This window comes from Octodon degus, unplaced genomic scaffold, assembly GCF_000260255.1.
Source record: "Octodon degus isolate 3935 unplaced genomic scaffold, OctDeg1.0 scaffold00046, whole genome shotgun sequence".
In the NCBI taxonomy this organism is placed as follows: Eukaryota; Metazoa; Chordata; class Mammalia; order Rodentia; family Octodontidae; genus Octodon; species Octodon degus.
The window spans coordinates 8,890,060-8,909,586 of record NW_004524622.1 but is presented as its reverse complement, the minus strand read 5'-3'; the positions used below and the strand labels follow the sequence as shown (position 1 = coordinate 8,909,586).

At 38.9% G+C, this 19,527-nt stretch overlaps 1 protein-coding gene across 1 annotated transcript in view; it reads right to left on the bottom strand.

Annotated features, from left to right (window-relative positions):
• The window catches only part of Ide (insulin degrading enzyme), a 123,401-nt gene that overhangs the window by 28,486 nt on the left and 75,388 nt on the right, over positions 1–19,527 (bottom strand). Inside the window, exons 15-19 of the mRNA XM_004632094.2 lie at positions 14,031–14,133; positions 11,704–11,826; positions 8,619–8,701; positions 3,854–3,998; positions 804–914 (exon numbers count right to left, since the gene is read on the bottom strand). Of these exons, the coding sequence (XP_004632151.1) occupies positions 804–914; positions 3,854–3,998; positions 8,619–8,701; positions 11,704–11,826; positions 14,031–14,133 (565 nt within the window). The remainder of the gene's footprint in view (positions 1–803; positions 915–3,853; positions 3,999–8,618; positions 8,702–11,703; positions 11,827–14,030; positions 14,134–19,527) is intronic.

Here is a 19,527-nt window from a genome sequence, read left to right as displayed (position 1 = left end):
GTCCCATCTCAAAAACAAAACAAAACTAAATAAAACAAAACACCAAAAAACAAACAAACATCATTTCAAAAGATTAGCTATAATCAGACTTCATTTGTATAAATTATGTGTTATAAGGATGAAGGAGTATTTCTTCCTCCTCCTGAAGCTATATATTTATAAAGAAGAGGGTCCACTCCTCTCCAAATTCTTAAACTGAAGAGCATGCTTTTTCATTGTCCTGGCTGCATTCTGACCCCTGGCACCTGATATGTAATATGGGAAAGTTATTTTATTTGTTTTTTTTTTTGAAGAGAGAGGAGGTAGTAGAGATTGAACACAGGGTGTGGCCATGCTAGGCAAGCACTCTACCACTGTACTAGATCCCTAGCTACTATGGGAATACTTCAACTTTCAGAAAGTTATCCTAATTTTTCAGGGACTCTGTCATTTCGTGTGATAGATACTACAAATAAGGCCACCCCAAGTCTTGAAAAGCAACTAACTGGATAGATGTATGTGGGATCTTTAATTGAACATTAATGGTAGGTTTTTATGATACACAATGAAGGTCACAGTTTAACTATCCATCCTGCATCTGCAATACTGGGCCAAACAAGGGGTGATATTTAAGTGGCACATACAACAAACCTAAAGAGCACATCCCAATGTGACAAAGCGCTTGTGGCGGGGCAGGACCTAATCTACTCAAATGTATTTATTTGAAATAAATTGTGAATGTCTCTTATGCTCCAATTTTTATTAAAAAAATCAAAATGATAATACTTTATGAATTAAAATAATACAAAAATGAGGAAACTTACCGCCTCTTTGATAATTTCAAATCTTTTTTTATCAATCTCAAAGGTAGCCATTTTCTCAGTAATCTTCTTTAGCAAAATTGGCTGCTTGTCATTGTAACCCTTCACAGAGAGCTATGGAAAGAGTTCGGGGTATTAAAAGTCTAAAAAATAAAATCTACCAACTTTCAAGTAAACACCTTAAGCTTGATTTTTAAATCAAGAATATCCCAAAATTTAGAAAACCCCAAAGCCAAGAATATTAAAATGAAAAAGAAATTGAATGAATTTAACTTTTTATAGTTGAACAATGAGGATAACACTGACCATCTTAATATTAATAGCCAAAAGCATGTTTTAGTTTTCCTAAAGAGTCCAAGTAGATACACTCATCTGATGCTAGCCTATCATGAGACACACTATACCATATTAAACTTAATTACAGAATGTGCTAATTTACTTAGTTTTTGTACTGGGGTTGAAACCAAGGTCTTTGTATTAAGCTACATCCCTAACCCTTCATTTTATTTTTCAGGCATGATGTTGCTAAGTTGCTCAAATTAGGCTGAAATTTTCAATTCTCCTGCCCTAGCCTCTCAAGAGTGCTGGGATTATAGAGCGTGTGGCACAATGCCTGGCTAGAATGTGTTTAAATTTATATGTTTTTAGCGTTGAGGACTGAACTCACAATGTTGTACATGCTAAGTACATACTCCACCAACAAGCTACTACCTTTAATCTCTAAGTTTTATCTTAAAAAAAAAAAATTCTGGTGAATGATAGCCTGACATTTATATAGGCATAATAAGAAGGTAACGATCATTTGGGCAGGAGCATACGCGCCTGCCTGGCAAGTGCAAGGTCCTGAGTTCGATCCCAGTACCAAAAAAAAAAAAAGTAAAAAAGATCACAGAGTACTAGGACTTTTATCTAGCTAACAACCAGAAATGTCCTAAAATATATCCATACATTTTTTTTTTTTGGGGGGGGATTGTACTAGGGACCCTGCACTGGCCAGGCAGGTGCTTATGCCACTGAGCTATCTCCTTGGTTCCATATATATTTTTAAAAAAATCATCTTTGGAGCAATCAGGCAACCTGGATCCTGTATTACATGGCATGGTGCTATTTACTCATTCAGTGCTACTCAATAAGGAGCCATTTCATATTGGATGAATTCTGCTGGTGTCCCGAAAGCCAATGACAAAACACCATACAGATCATCAGAATTTTGCCTTAGTATACTTTACATCATCTCTGAAAGATACACACTTTGAAAAAGCAGGGAAGGGGAAGTGGCTACATTTCCACACTGTGGCAGCCTAAGTGACTGACATGAGAGTACCTGGGAAACTGCCCTGTGAAGAATCACAGGAAAGAACCTCAGCACAAGTGAAGGCTACTGGCCATGTGAAGCAATCATGTACCACACAGACTGGGCTGACAACGAGCAGAATGCCTGTTGTATCATAAATAACAATTATTTGTTTTAATAATAAAATTCTGCTTAAAGTCAATAGTAAAAAGCAGAAAATACTTATTCCTTTTTTGGAATTAATTTTTATCTCCAAGTCTCAAAATTTCTGCAGATGGTAAGAATGATCAGATTATATTCATTCTTACACATTTAGAAAAATCTATCAGACAAATTATTTATATAAAGGAAAAAGCCACTGCAAACAAAGTTTAAAAACCTAAAATCTTTGTGTTAGAACTTTTTATAAAATAGGGTATTCAGCAATGCTTGAATTTTAGGTTTTTTTGGTGGAACGGGGGATTGAACTCAGGCCCTTGCACTTGCCAGGGAAGCGCTTATTCCACTGAGCCATCTCCCCGGCTGAATTTTAGGTTTTAACTAAAACATATTTTTCCAAAAAAGTGAAAATGAATGTGTGCCTTACAAGGAATGTTAATTTGTAACTGAGATATAATCAAGGTTGAAAACATGCCAAAAACATTTTTGAGAATCTAGTTATTTCCTGGGATGCATTCAATAATGCTTATTTCAAAGTGCATGTAGTTAATGATGCATGCTACAAAACAGTCAAGTGAATCTGAACAATGGAACTTTCCACTATTGTCCATAAAAATAAATATGATATGTAAGTAAAATCTAAGCACCACAATAATAACTATGGATATTTTCATATTATAGATGGTAATGTACTAAAATAAATAGAAGAAAAACATGCTCTCAGGATTAGTATGTTTAACATCTCAAGCAGAACATGCACATAAATATAGCACACATACATGTTCATGAAATGCAGTAAGCTTTACCAAGTCATTTATTAGTGGAACTACTGCTAATCTCAGTTCTTAACCATAAAAGGTGCAAAAAAAGATCAACCGTCTTGTTTAAAATTGCAGAAGTTAATAGTCTCCCAAGCTCAACATAATGCTTAAGTGGGGTGGTGCCTTTTCTTTTGTTTTCATTTTACTTACAAGTATTGCATTCATTCCTGATGCAATGTCATAGCTCAAACCTGAGAGGCGTGCTGCATATGTATACTCTTTTAAATCATCCTTCAATAACCTGATAAACAGGTATGTCATGTTGCAATGGAGAGGATCAGCATAAATGTAGCGACTAACAAAAAGAAAAACAAAAGAAATGCTTTGATACCTCAAGCAAACGCACAGTAATGAAGAAACATGACTGAAGAGTATGGATATGCAGCCTCACGATCTGGACTTCTAGGGTAAGAGCATAGGCCAGCCTTGGGTTTTACAGAGAGAGGAAGATTTCATTCTCTTTTGCTGAACATCAAGACTTCAGATACAGAAAGAGTGTGATTTAAACCTAAATTGGAGTCAAATTTTGTTTGAGAAGACATATGATGAGAGATGTTAAAGAAAATAAAGAAATCAAGAAAAAGCTCCTAATGTGAATGGTACATAGCTGAATACTTAAAATAAGGGCTAACTTAAAAATTAAACATGGAGAAAATCATTAGCCATAAAGATTTTTTTTTAAAAAAGAAATTAAACTCATACCCTCAGTCAAAAATGCTTCCATCAAATCAATATAAAAAATGTTGATGAGTGGAAGGCTCTACGACGTGGGTACTTACATACATCCCATAGATGGTATTTTGGAGGTCATAGCTCAAGCCTGCTAGCTCTGCTGCATATGCATACTCGTTGAGTGAGTCTTTGAGGAGCTCAAGGTACAAATAGGCCATGTTACAGTGCAAGGGGTCCACATAAGCAAATGGGCTGGAAGAAAACGTTGACAGTAAAATAGCTGATTTATTACTTCCCAGTGTGATGTGGCCTTCTGAGGTGGATCAAGAAGTTAAAGTTCAATTAATATAATTTCCTGAGGCTATGGCTGAATTCTCAAGACTGTTTCTTCTTGTCATAGGATAAGAAGAGATGTCTGAAAAAGAAGCCTGAAATATGCCATGTCTGGGTGGAGGGGAGGAGGGAGAAGGAACCTCTTACCCACCCCAGATGATGTAGCAAAACAAGACAGAAATATACGGCTGCTAAGAGTGGGAAAGGGGCTAAAACACAGGCCTGTTCCTAGGCTCAGGGGGAGCTTGGCTGCTGGAGTTGATCCAGTAGCATTTGCTTTTTTCTTTCTCCAAGCAAGTCATATACTTTTCCCTCAAATCAATAAAACTACAGAATGATCAGTAAAATACTTGATAAAGTTTATCCTATAACTTCATCCAAAATTAGGGAAAAAATAGAACAATATTCACATAAGAAAGAGTAACAAAATAGAAAAAACAATTATAGAGTATATAAGAGCTAAATAGAACCAAAGATCAACTTTCACTTTCCAGATAGGAAAATGAAGAAAGTCTTCCTCTGCCAGCTAGGAAACAAAACTTCCTCAGGTCACCTGGGGCAGCCAGAGCAGTGCTGGAGTCAAGCAAATTTATGGCCCACTCACTTGACTGACACTGCTTGCCTTTACCGCAAGCAAGAGGATTAATGCATTCACCAGGTATTTATTGTATGCTTATTACAGTGCTAGGCTCTTCGCTAGGGAGAATTAAGAAAGAAGACATCAGGCAAAGGCCCTGACCTCACAGAGCTTATAGTCTAGTTGGAGAAGAAAAAAAGAATAAATTTAAGTTTGATAATAACAGGTGATAACTGTGCTATGAAGAAAAATTAAACTGAGCAAGGGGAATAGAAATGACAGGTGGCAACAGCAGGGAAGGAAGACTGCTGATTCTTGTTTGGTTTTGGTTTTTGAGACAAGGTCTCGCTTTAGGGTGGCCTCCAACTCCAGACCTCCCGCCCAGCCTCCACGTGGTGCACAGGCACGCGCCACTGAGCCCAGCCGATTGCTAACTTATGAAGAGAGCTCATCAGGCCACTCTGAGGACGGGATACCGACATCCGGGTCTCTACCTGGAGAAAGCAAGAAAGCAAGCCCTGTGGATCTGGGGACAGGGTGGGGTGGAGGACACTCCATGATGAAGGAACAGCTAGTGCTACAGATCAGGCAGATGCCTGATGGGCTTGTCTGGCAGCAAATTAAAGGTTTTTCTCTGTCTGTAGCACAGTAAATATAAATATAATATAATGTGCTGATAGTAAGGTCAACAATATTATCAGAGCTGATAATAAATCAACAATAGAGGTAAAACGCTTAATCACTTAGATGACTAAAATTCAAAGAGAAAATTGTACATCTCTCATAATATTATCCAACTGAAAGATCTACAAGTGTGCTCTACTATTTGCTTCTTTTAGAACACTATAAACAATGATAAAATTATTTCCTTCTTTGGGCATGATTCATAAACATAAAATCATTAAAAGAGAGTGCTCAGCCCCATAAGCACTGTGCAATATTCAGGAGGAAGTAAAAAGCCAGAAAAGCCAAGTAGGGAGTTTGCAGGCACAGGTCTCAAATTCAGAATATAATTCCAACAATTGTGCTAAACTGCTGCATTTGTATATCAGTGCATTGCTGAAGGCTCTATGCTAACTTTTATTTTTTTTTTTTTTTTGCCGAACTGGGGATTGAACTCAGACCCTTGTGCTTGCCAGGGAAGCGCTTATTCTACTGAGCCATCTCCCCGGCCCCTCTATGTTAACTTTTAAAAGACAATGATTCAAGTGCAATACATAAAACTCTGGTTCATTTGTTAATTAAAAAATACATTATTCTGTCACCAAACATTATATGCTTAAATATGAAAGGGCTGACCACAGGTTTTAGAAACTGTGACTGACCAGGCATGGTGGCACACACCTGTAATCCTAGCACCCTGGGGGCCTGAAGCAGAAGGATCACAAGTTTGAGCCCAACTTGGGCAATTTAGAAAAACCCTATTAAAAAAAAAAACAGGGGGCCGGGGAGATGGCTCAGTGGAATAAGCGCTTTCTGCGCAAGCACAAGGGCCTGAGTTCAATCCCTGGTTCTGAAAAAAAAAGAAGTCATAGTAATTTGGGGCTGGTGAGATGGCTCAGTGGTCTAAAGCACCTACTTAGAACAAGCTTGGCAAAGCACGGGGACCACGGTTCAATCCCCCAGCACCACATGCCAGCCAGCCCCGCCCCCTGGTGGGCTGAGCTGGCCACACACACACACACACACACACACACACAAATAAATAAAATAAAATAAATTAAAAAAAAAAAAAAAACAGAAGAACCCCCCCAAAAAAAAACCCAAATACGCAAACAAAAAAACCCCCAACATTTCATTAAAATGCCAAGAACTGAGGAGACAGCTCAGTGGCTGCAGTGCCTGCCTAGCAAGCACAAGGCCCTGCGGTTGCTTCCTGATACAATAAAATGCACAAGAAACCTAACGGCAGTTAACTCTTGGAAGACCCAAACAAGAGGCAGGAGGCAGAGCTTGATGGAAGCAAGTATTTCCAACCCTAGAAACTGTGCTGGGTGGTTTTCTGCTTGCCTGCTTGGCTTCTAGGAATCAAACTCGGGGGCAGGAGGCACTGGCGCTTTCCAGGCAGGCACGTGCCAGGGAGAGCAGACACCCATGGCCTGTGCTAGATAGTTTTAAAGAACACAAAAAAGCTAAAAATCTTTCAAAAGGTATTCAGAAAAAATTCATAATCATAGCAGCAGAATGGAAAAGTAGTGACAATCTACTTTTTTTTTTTTTTTTTTTTTTTTTTTTATTTTAACTTAGTGCAGGGTCTACAGGGTCTCATTACACAGATTGGACTTGTAGTGATTCTTCCATTTTCAGCTTCCCAAACACTGGGATTACAGGGGCATACCACCATGCCAATCTCAACTGCTGGGGCAGGGCCAGCATGGCAGGCTGGGGAGCGAACTTCCGACCCCTGCATCTGCCTAAGCAGGCGCTTTAATCCTCTGAGCTATCTGGCCGGCCCTAGTGACAAGCTACTTAAAGTGTTAAGAATATCACTCTCAAGTATCAAAAATAAGTAAGCTTTTGTAATGCTCTTGACCAATGATAAGTCATAACAAGGCTTTAATATTAAAAAATTAAATTTAATAATTTAATTTAATATTTAAAATTTTAATATTTAATATTAAATTTAATATTAAAAAATTAAAAATTGTGTCTGGAGAGCTCAGCAGTCTAAGTGCCTGCCTGGCAAGCACAAGGATCCCCAGGTTCAATCTCTCGCCCCATGTCAAGCCAGCCACTGAAATTGAGCATGGTGGCACACTTGTAATCCCAGCACTGGGGTGGCTAACCCAGAAGGATTACTACTAGTCTGAGATGTGTAGTGAGACCCTGTACCAAACAGATAGATAGACAGACAGATAGACAGATGATGAAAAAAAATTTTTAAATTAAAAATCTTAGTAAAATTCTAGAATGTATGCCTTACAGTTTCAAGTTTACTGACTGAATATTAACTATTCAGAGATTCTTTTTCCCTCTTCCAAAACTACTGTACACCTCATTCTAATTTCATGTCAACACAACCAAATAATGAAAAACTGATTAAAAAGCTGATCATCATCTCAAATATTAGTATATAATGACAGGCCTATTTCACATGGGCACTGAATTTTAGAAATACAAAGTTATAAAGTGTAAAATTTATTATTTGCCACAGAAAAGGAAACAGATGAGCTGAAGATGCACTGAAAATGCATTGCAGCAGGATCGTTATTATAAATTTCAATGAACATCTTTCTCTGGTTATTATTTTTCCAATTCTAGGGACAGAACCTAGGATCTTATGGCAAGCAGGCATTCTACCTGAGCTACTCTCCTAGCCCTTGAACTTATGATCCTTCTGCCTCAGCTTCTTGAAGGGCTGGTATCACAAGAGTGTGCCACCAAAGCCACACCTTCTTATTAAACAACTTCAAAGTACCCAAGGCAGAGAAAGCTCCAGATAAAGATCTGTTTGTTTACTTATTTATTTATTTTGGTGCTGGGACTTGAACTCAGGACCTTGTGCTTGCTAGGCAGGTTCTTGTGCCACTGAGCTATATCCCCAGACCTCCAGATAAAGATCTGTAAAGGATTTAAAGTAATTTCATAACTACTCCCCTTCTGGGCAAGTTTCAGGAATATAAAACTAAAAGAACAAAAATATCCCAAATTATTTATTCTTTTCTCAATGAACCTCCTGAGTTTGATAACTCTCTGGACTACAAAATCCTGAAGGGCTGAAAGGCCCTCCTAATAGTAGCTAACATAAATCATTTCATTCATATCATACTTATTAATGCAAAGTAAGGAGTGCCAAAAATTCTAGCTAATTAATAAGAAAACAATAGTTCTTAGCAGCTACATTCTCTTGTCTAGGCAAAATAACTCTAATTCTTTTTATTTCTAGACATGGATGCTAGCCATAGACCAAAACCTTAGGAAATATAACTGATTAGTTTTATAACTAGATGCATCTTACATACCTGAAAAATTCAAAGTTGAGACAAGCCTTTGGCAAGAAAAACTTATCATCTTGCTTAAACCATAGTTTGCTCATAGCTGTATCCTATGATGGAGAAACAACTTGGTTAGAGAAATAAAAGCACATTTAGGGGAAAAAAAGTGCAACAAAACCATCACTTAAGAGGAGCGTGGCTGGTCCAGATGCAGAGGTACACTCCCCGTTAATGTCAGGTACTTGGGAATTAGAGGGAGGAGGATCACAGGATTGAGGCCAGCCTTGGCAACCTGAGGAGACCTTGTTTTGAGGCGAAAAACAGAAAAGCAAAAGCAAAAAAAAAAAAAAAACCCAAGAACAAATATAGGTCAACGATGCCACATGCCTATAATCTCAGCAGTCAGGAGGGTGAAGCAGAAGGATTGCTGTGAGTGTGAGGTCAGCCTGGCCTACATAGTGAGTTCAAGGCCAGCATTTAGATCTTGTCTCAAAAAAACCAAAAAGAAAAAAAAAATCCGGCTGAGGCTGTAGCTCAGTGTTAGAGCACTTAGCTTAGCATGCACAAGGTCTGGGTTCAATTTTCAGCACCAGTATTACCAAGTAGAGAGCTGCAAACAACACTGCTGACTCCACCAACAGTGTAGAATCAGACTTCTACATTGTCTTGACTGTAGAGATGGAAGTACAGTGGAGAGAGAGACAGACTGGAGAAACCGAAACCAACTGTCCTCTCCTCAACCTCCTGGGCACTAGAAAGCAGACAGATGCTGGATTCTTTTGTGGATCATGGGTGGCAGCCAGCCTGCACAGCGGTCCACGCCATCTCTGCCTGCCGGGATTCACACCCTTATGTGGCCCCTTGCCCACAGAGGACTAGCTAGTCTGCATAACCAAAGCAGTATGACAGAATGATATCACTGTTTAAATTTTAAAAGATTTTGTGGTTTCCATTGTGATCACTCACTTTCCCTTTTGGATCAATCACTTTGGGGGAACAGGTGCCCTGTCAAGCAACTCTATGGAGAGGTCCATGAAGTAAGAACTTAGACCTGCCACCAACCTCATAGTTGACCTTGGCAGAGCTATCTACACATCTAGTTGGGCCTGTAGATGACCAAAAAAACACTGGCCAACAGCTTGACTACAACCTCATTATACAACCTGAGAAAAATACTAATTAAGATACTTCTGGATCCCTGACCCTCAGAACCTATGGCAAAGCAAATTTTGGAATAATTTCTTATGTAGCAATGGAAAACGAAAATAGCCAAGGATGGACAAACAGCCACTAACCTGACTTTCACTGTGCTTGTGTTTTGCTAAGAAAGGCTTTAACTGCTCACTTGAAACTCTAGCAAGAGATATAATGGTTTAATGTTCCCCTTAGTTTACTCTCAAGAGGCCCATTTAAAACAGCCAGGAATGGGGGCACAGACAGTGTGCTTAGCACATGCAGGCTTTAGGTTTGATCCCCAGCATACAGACAACAAACAAACAACCCTAATAAAAAACTGCAGCAATAACGAACCTTTCTCTTTGTTTAACTTAATATATGTCATTAAGATGAGTTATTTATCTTTTCAAAAAAATGTCATTAATAATCTAGTTATGATAAATTAATCATGTTTCTAAACACCGATTCTTGTCTCATTGATTTAATTTGTATATAAAGTCATTTGAAGATGAAAATGACAAAAGATCTGTGCTTATACTCATATGAGTTTTAATTTTTAAGTTTAGAAAGGAGAATGAGCTACAATAATCTGATTTTTTAATATACTCTTTACCTAAAGTACAAAATAATGACACAAAAATAAGATTCTAAACTGGGCATGGTGATGCACACCTGTAATCCCAGCACTCTGGAGGCTGAGGCAGGACTGAATTCAAAGGCAACCTGGTCTACACATGAGTCCCGGGCCAGCCTGGACTAGAGAGCAAGGCTCTGCCTTACAACAAATAAGCAAACAAGCAACGTTATGAAAAAGAGGCGGAAAGTCTACTTCTTAAATCACCTTCCCCATTAATGTGGAGCTTCACTTAACTTTTTTTAGGGGTAGGAAATCCAGCAGCTTCCTTCAGACTCTTTTCCAGACTACAGAGATTTTTTTATTTCTAAGTTTCATGATGCAGCATAAACCTACCTCCTTTTTGTGCCTTCAGTGGACATGGAGAGAAGCTGCCATCTTTTAATAAACTTGTGATTATAGCCCAGACCTTTTTTTTTCTCCTGAAAAGGCAGCAATTCTCTAGATTTTACATTGTTTAGTATCTCTGCTTGCTTGCTTTAGTATCTTAACCTTTTAATATTTCTTGTATTCTTTCTGCAATGCTGTAGACATCCTTAGGATGTGAACTCAAATCAACTCAATATTAAACCTAAGAAATCATTCTTGTCAGGAGTGGTAGTACACTCCTGTAATCCTGGCACTTAGGAGGCTGAGGCAGGATCACCATGAGTCTGAGGCCAGCCTGGGGTAGGTACATAAGCAAGTTAAAGGCCATTTTGGATTACATAGTAAGACCCTGTCTGGAAAAAAAAAGGGCTGGGGAGATAGCTCAGTGGCATAAGTGCCTGCCTGGCAAGCTCAAGATCTCAAGTTCAATCCCCAGTACCACAAAACAAAACAAAAACAACATTCCTCTTTTCCATGGATCTGCCCCCCTCCTCCAAAATTGATTCCCCTGGGCATGGTGGCATATACCTGTAATCCCAACTACTTGGGAAACAGAAGCAGGAAGATCAGTGACTCCAGAAATCTGAGACCAGTCTGGTCAACACAGTAACATCCCACATTATTATTATTTTTTTTTCCTTTTTATATTTTAGGGAACGGTCCACAGGGTGTTCAGGGTCTCACTACTAGATCGGATTCCTAGTGATCTGCCTGTTTACAGCCACCTAAGAGCTGGGATTAGAGGCGTGCGCCACCACGCCCAGTCTCAATTGCTGTCTCAGCGCGCCCTGGGGGCAGAGCTGGCACAGCAGGCCCAGGGATCGAACCCCTGGCCCCTGCACCTGCTTGCAGGTGCTTTAATCTGCTGAGCTATTTGGCCAGCCCATATCCCACATTAAAAAAAGGAAAAAAAAATCAATTCTAATACATTACCTTAATAAGAGCAGGGTAGGATGTGGCTTCTTTTTCTAATGTTACAATCTCAAAATTTGTGGGAATAAATTCATTCTTTGTTGGAAGTTTAAATTTCCCATTCAAGTCAGCATTTTGCCATTTCTGGATGAAGAAACATAAAGACATAAAAGCAATCAGAATCTGATTCTAAAGTTCAAAACAGTATCCCACCTCAATATTCAAGCAATTATTATGGAGATAAGGGTCAGGCAGCATTCTTTTCCATCATATGCAGATGAGCTACAAGCAGGGTCGTTGGTAGGTTCATGAAGTTTGAGTTAGTCACGCTAGTGTTACTGAAGGCTCTGCATTCAGCCAGGTCTATCTCTCTTTTCCACATTTCCAAAATGACCACTTCAGGTTAAGGGACAATCTGAAACTCTGGAACACAGAGAAGCTAGCCGTATGAAGCCAGGTTTGGGCTAGTTCTTTAAATAAAGAATAATTTGTAAAAGGGATATATTTCCAGAACTGATCATTTATATATTTCCATAGGTCATTTATGTAAAGATTATAGCTTTAGCTTTGTGATGTTTCTTCCATATATGGCCTGAAAGTCACTTTAGTAGTTCTTCAGACCTAGCCTGCATTTCTCCCAGATGACTGGGGGAACTTGTAATTGAAGATGAAGTTAAGGACAAAGTGAGATTTAAATCCAGACTGCCACAAGCGGCAGGTTGAACCTGTTCTATGGGCTGGCTCCAAAGCTAAATGTGACAGAATACAGACCACTGACTGTCGAACCTTAATTTACAACAGTTTCTATCATTTCAAACAAACAAAATGGGCAACTGACAGTAACTCTGGATTCACTAATTTGGTCTCCTGTGCATACGCTGAAGATTTTAAGGTTCTATTTTAGACCCTGTATATCTGTCACTTGACACTAGGATGCTGAGGACAGCTGGCATATTACTTAAGCTGCAGCTTAAGTCTCCAGAATGGCTGAATAGCAACAGGTAGGAAATAGCAAATACGTTCACCACTGAACTCTCAGGTAATTTTTTATCAGGCTGGGCATGATAGTTTGAAAGTTAGATCCCAGCTTGGGCAACTAAGCTAGACCCTATTCAAAAAAACGTGTTGGGGAAGTTGTAGCCCAGTGGTAAGCTGTTTGAACAGCATGCACAAAGCTCTGGATTCAAATCACAGCATCACTAAAACAACTGTATCTATGCAGTATATGTGTATTTATCTGTATCTCTGTATCTAGCTCTGTGCCTATCTCTGTGATCTCTCTCTCTCTGTGTAGCCACTCATTAAAGGCAAGTTTGTTAAGGTCCTAGTTTGATGAACAGGGACGTTCCCTTTCATTTCAGGATTAGTTCAGGCCCAGTATCAACTCATGGGAGATCAGTATCCCTCATAATTTAGAAAGATAGATTTGTATACACGCTAGAGAACTTCAGTGATCTCTTTTCATACTGTAAATATGTCTGGGACCTCTGGCATTTTGAAATACAGTAGTCCTTATTTTGTGGTTTTGCTTTCACAGACTCACTGTTTCACGGGTTTTCAAAAAATATTAATCTAAACTATCACAGATTTTTCGCTACACTGAGGAATTTTGCAGTACCATACAGTACACATATGTTATTAAAATTATGTAGGTTTATGAGTTTACAAAATGGTTAAGAACATTTGAAGTGTTTTTAAAAGTGTGAAAAAGGTTTATAAGCATATGGGAAGGGTTTATAAAACCTTAAAATATATATAAATACTAAAATAAATATAGTATCGCTACTTTGCTGATTTTCACTTATCGCGGGGGTGTCTGGAATGTGACCTCTGCAGTAAGTGAGAGAACAATGGTGACTCATAATTCTCCAGTGTTAAAAAACCCAATGAAATGAGACAGAAAGTATAACGCTTCCTAAAATACAGCTAGGTCGACACTGAATGTAGGAGAACGGTCCCAAGTGGTGCTCCTGACCAGACCTGGAGCTCTCTGGAGGCCCGACAGCTGTCTGTCTTTCATGCTTCCTACTTCTTCACTGCTGCCTGGCTTTCTTGGTGTCTTGCTTCTCTGTCTACCCTGCACTTCATGTTCTTCGACGTGCATGAGGCTAGGAGTCTGTTCACAGCCCTGGTGTTTTGGCAGACACATGAGAAGGGGGTCAGAGGGCCATTTCTTAAGGGAAAAAGCTAAACACCAGTCCTCCAGCTCCTGAATCTCCTTTCAGGAGGGCACAGTGGACTCCAAGCCACTACTCTCTACATGCCCAGCCCTGAGCTGGTAGCTCGAGGGAGCGCACGTGCCGTAGCTCCTCATGCAGCGGGGTGATGAGCACAGCAGCTTATCCTACCTTGATGACTTCATCTGGTATGGCTTCTTGTTTATACTGGGTTCCGTACCACTCTTCAGTGCGGTCAGTTTTCCCTTCAAAAGATTTGGAAACAATTGCAACCCTAGAGATATATGGAAAAAGCAAGCAGGGAAGAAAAAAACAGTAAACTCATGTTAATATATAAACTTATATAGATTGGCTCAAGAAAATATAAATGATATGGAAGCATGTGTTGTGTTTCTTAAAACTCAGTATATTCTGAAGGGTTTGTTCGAGCGGGCAATTACAGTTTGTGCAGATTATACTCTATGTAATCTTATACTGCAGATTATACTCTATGTAATCTTCTAGATACAGCCCATTACTTTTAGTGTAAAAAGTGGCTTACAGGAGAGGTTCTTCTGGATATAGTGATTAATTTCAAACTAAGAGTAGAGAAAAAAACATGACAAGGTATTCGAAAGACAGTCCTTCTAACGAAAACACTCTTCAGCAAATCTCCAGTCTTTGGGTTAACAAGAATGGCTAAGAAAAACATGTTGATTCATATAGAAATCAAAAAGCTACAAATGTAGTACAAAAACTTTTATCACTTGCTAGGCTTGTACTCTATGTTTTTTCTTACCAGAGAATAGCAACAATGTAGAGCACCTTCCTAATGCTAGAGGGTCAGGGGAGAACCAAGAAACACCTATCTTATAATTTACTAAAAGCTTTCTTTGATGAGAGAGCAGAAAAGAGCCCAGAAAAGAAGTGAAACAGGCTAAGGAGCTCAAGGGACAAGATGAAGTTAAAATGGTATCAAAAGATGTGAACAGATTACAAGAGGAAAGAAGCAAAAACCTCTCTCTCAGGAATTTATAAGCTGGCTGTCTTAATTACCTTCTCTTTTTCACTCACTCTAGATAAACTATCCTACCCAGCTGGCTGTGCTTGGTCTTATCACCTGCTTTTTGAGATATCCTAGGCCAGTGATGCTAAACTTTTTTATAGCTTGCAATGATGCAAATAGCCTACTGCGGTACTTGTGACATAGGTTCACCCACACTGTCCTGAGTAATCTGCCTCACCTGCCACTGATTAAGCTTCCAGCTCCAAGTATGCCTGGTCTAGTCTATTACTGAACACTACCAGTTCTACAAAACATGCTAAGTAAGAATCTGTTCCATAGAAACACAGAGAAACCACAGATGAAAGAGCTCTGTGATTTATGTCGAGAAGGAAGTGATGCAGTTTGGTAGTTCAAGCACCCTGCATGCGGCACATGTAGATAACGGAGAGCTCACACAGTCACACAAAGGATGCATGGTGTTTGCTGAGGATATTCAATACGTGATAGAATCTACAGATACTGAAACCTAGAAACTGCTTCTACTGTTGATTTCTCAGAGAACGAATGGATTCTCAAGGAGATCTCTGAAAAATATAGCAAGAAGTGTAAAAAACCATAGAAAGGTGGTATTTCCATCCTCTCTTCTATGAGACTACAGACTTGGGCAGAGTTCACTATGCAGGTGGCTTTGGTTTTCCTGGATAGTGGCCCAGACGTTAGAATAACGGGCTGATTACAACAAAGATCTAAGTATTCAATTTGTAGTAGACTTGCCCTCTGAAAAACAAAACTTTAAACTCACTTCTAAGAGATAAAATAAAAAAGCTCAGCAAACCCTGCCAAATCAGTGGTCTGGAGAAGACTGAAGGATGAAGCAGATACTGAAGGGTCTCCAGCAAAGCCTGTGTAACGGAGACGAAGAGGAGGGAAAATCAGCAGCTAAGTCCTTCGGGATTTATACAGTTCTAAACCAAAATAAGATGCATGGGTAAGGGGCTGGGGATATAGCTTAGCAGCATAAGCACCTGCCTGGCAAGAGCAAGGTCCTGAGTTTAATCCCTGTTACCACATACACCACACACACACACACACACACACACACACACACACACACACACGTATGGATAACATTCAACATCTTATCACAAAAAAAGTACATATGAAGAAGACAGACACATTTCCTCAAACTAGGCACATACCAAATACTGGACTAACAAAAAGAAATAACTTGGCAGACCAACAGCTTATATATAGTTCATTAAGAAATTAAGAATGGAAATATAAAATGGAGGGTGGCAGTATATTAAAAATAAATAAAGCTGGGAGTGGTGGCTCATGTCTGTAATCTTAGCAGTTGGGGAGGCTGAGGCAGAAACTGTTAAAAAATTATTTTAATAAGGGTTCTCTTAGGGGCTGGTGATATAGCTCAGCAGCATTAGCACCTGCCTAGTAAGCCCAAGGTCCTGAGTTTGATCCCTGGTACCGCAAAATACACTAAATAAATAAATAAACATGACTCAGTTTAAAAAAAAAAGGGTTCTTTTAAAGAAAGAGATGGAGAAGACTAATGTGATCCTTAGAAAGATGAGAGAAAAAAGACATTTTCATAGGAAGCTTAAACAGTGAGCAAAGGTAACATGAGTTATAGTGAATGCTGACTGCTGACTTTAAATTACATTTAACCCATTCAGAAGGAACGACGTGCTAGAGCAACTAGATGGGGTCCATTTGGAAACAAAAGGTCTGTTGACCAGAGACATTTAAAGGCAGTACAATTCTCACGGAATGACTTCTCATGAGATCTTTGCAAATAATCACTAAGAGAAGAATAAGACAGAGAAAGAATAAGAGACCTCAAGTACATGTGCAAGATGGCTGAAGTGATTATACTAAAAATTTCCATCAGTTTTTTGAAAATAGCAGTTAATGTGTAGAATTTTCACCTGGACTAACTCTGTATGCTAATATCTGGAATCTGAGCAACTACATAGAGGACAGCAATGTGTGATACAAAAACCATGCTTGAATACCTGCCATCTTGGTCTTCTAACTGCGTTCTGTTTCTTATGTCATATCAATTATTAATATACTCTCTTTAAAATAGTTTTTTAAAAAAGAAAAAGAGACTAGAACAAAAATTTAAGGCTTCTTCAAAGCAAGTAGCAATATACAATCATACGTCTAATCTTACATAACTATATCTGTTATCTGAGCAACAGATTTGAAGATAAAAATAGATAATATATCAACCATTGTGTTAATCAGCTATTCTTGTTTTGAAAATCTATAACATACGCATTGTTGCATGTTACCCTGTTTGTGTCTGTTCCTGATATTTTGTTCTTGCTTTTATTTTTACTTTTCAAAATAAAATTAAATGAAAGGAACAGAAAAAAATGTGATAAATTCAAACACCATCATGAAAGGGCAAACCTAGAAATCAGTAACTGACCTGATGGACAGGGACTTACTTTCTATGAAATCTTGTCAAATCACAGTGAAGATCTAAATTAGGAAATTGCAAGAAGTAAAGCCATGCTGTTATTTTGAGCTGCAGGGGACTCAGGTCAACAATTTCTGACATTGCCAGTCAAGCGGAAGACCCAATACTATTATGGACTATTGGACTCTTTTAGAATATTTTACTGAGTTTACACACCTATAATATTCAAATAATGGAACTTAACAAAAAAAGGGGATACAGATGAGCGTCCATTTTGTATCTGTGTATTCAAAGTGGTTGGGATAGACATATAGTTACATTCTCTTAATGAACAGAGCGATTTGTTCTAATGGTGTTTGTAAATAGAATATCATGTCTGCATCTTGTACAGCATTAACCACTAGGAAGAATGTATGCGATGTGTTAATTACTGAAACTGTCCTACCCATTTGGTTTGAAACTGTCTCATTGCTATCTGTTTCTCAATAAAATTATGGAAAAAATATAAAATAAATAAATTAGGAAATTGCTTTAGCCTCTCTAGGCTTCCATTTCATTGCTTTTATAAAAGATGTAAATGGGGGCTGGGGAGATGGCGCAGTAGAATAAGCGCTTGCCTGGCAAGCATAAGGACCTGAGTTCAATCCCTGGTTCCACAAAAAAAAAAAAAAAAAATGTAAATGAGATGAACTCTATTCTTCTAGTAGTTGAAGTCTTAAAAATCATTTTAAATTAGATTTAAAAAAATTTTTTACAGTCCTGAAGATTAAATCCAGGACCCTACATATGCTAAGCATGTGCTCTACCACTAAGCCACACCCTTGAATTAGCCCCGAGAGTTGGTACACGCCTATAATCCCAGCACTCTGGAGGCTGAGACAAGAGGATTACAAATTTGAGCCCAGCACGGGTAACTTAGTGAGAATTTGCCTCAAAATTAAAAAATAAAGGGGATGGTGATGCAGCTCGGTGTGAGGGCCCTGGGTTCTGACCTTAGTTGGGGAAGGGGGGATGATATCACAAAGAAGAAAAAAGGTAATGATATCTAAACACCTCTTGTGATAAACTCAAATTAAATTTACAGAACAGTGACAGGAGGGCTTGTAAGTGATGAAGAAGCTGAAGTTTATGAAAAGTGATAAAAATCATTTTGAAAAAGTATTTCCCAAAGTAAGAAGGAACTGAGTGATAATGAATCCAAGAGCTAAAAAAGTAAGTCAGGATAGATGCTTGCATAGTGAGCATAAGGCCCTGATATCAATCCCCAACAACATTAAAAAAGGAATGAAGCAGGGGGAGGGAGAAGAGGAGAAAGAAAAGAAATAGGAAGGGGAAGAAGAGAACAAGGAATGGGGCTTGAAAGATTAGGGTAAAACTATAGCCAATTCAATCAGCTTTTATTGACTCCTTAACCAGTTCCAGTTCCGGGAAAGACAAAATACAGTTCCTATCCAGAAGACACTCAAAATCGACAGAATATGACTTAAAGCAAAACACAATAAGTTCATATCATGCTAACAGACACAGGACCACTCCTCTCACTTGCGTTGTCTTTAAGGGTGGACCACACAGAAAAAAGCTGAAGTCCAGTATAGGTGATGGTGTCCAGTGAGTAAAATGAAATTCCATCTTCCCGCAGTCACATTCTCTCACGCTCAGGGTTCAACAGTCAAAAGAATTTTCTCTAACAATTAGAAATGGCAAAAAGGAACTGACTACCTTGCTATTTACTGAGGTCCCGGTCTTTGGGAGATTTAAACTGAGGCCAGCAAATAACTAGTTAGTTGGGACACTGCTTAAGAGCTACCCCTGACAGGAGCTTGTTTCATTCTGGTACATTAACCTTGTCTCAGTGGGTACTAAAGTAAATGCACCCTGAATGCCAATCTGACCTGCCAGCTAGCAATCATATCCTGGGCTATTACTGACCCGTTGGCAGTTCCATTTTAAATCATAAGATCCAATCCTATAAAAGAAAAGCACTTCTTTCAAAATGAAGATTAAGAAGAAAAAAATAAAAAGAAGTGCTTTACTAGAATTGTTTAAGATATCAAAGTTAGAAACATAATTTAATCAAAATTAAAATATAAACTCGAGGGCTAGCCAGAGAGCTCAGCAAACTAAAGCATCAGCTTAGGGAGAATGTAGCAGCTGGGGTTCAATCCCCAGCGTGCCCGTGCCGGTCCTCCCTCGGGGTGCACTGAGACGGCGATTGCGACTGGGCTTGGTGGCATGTGCCT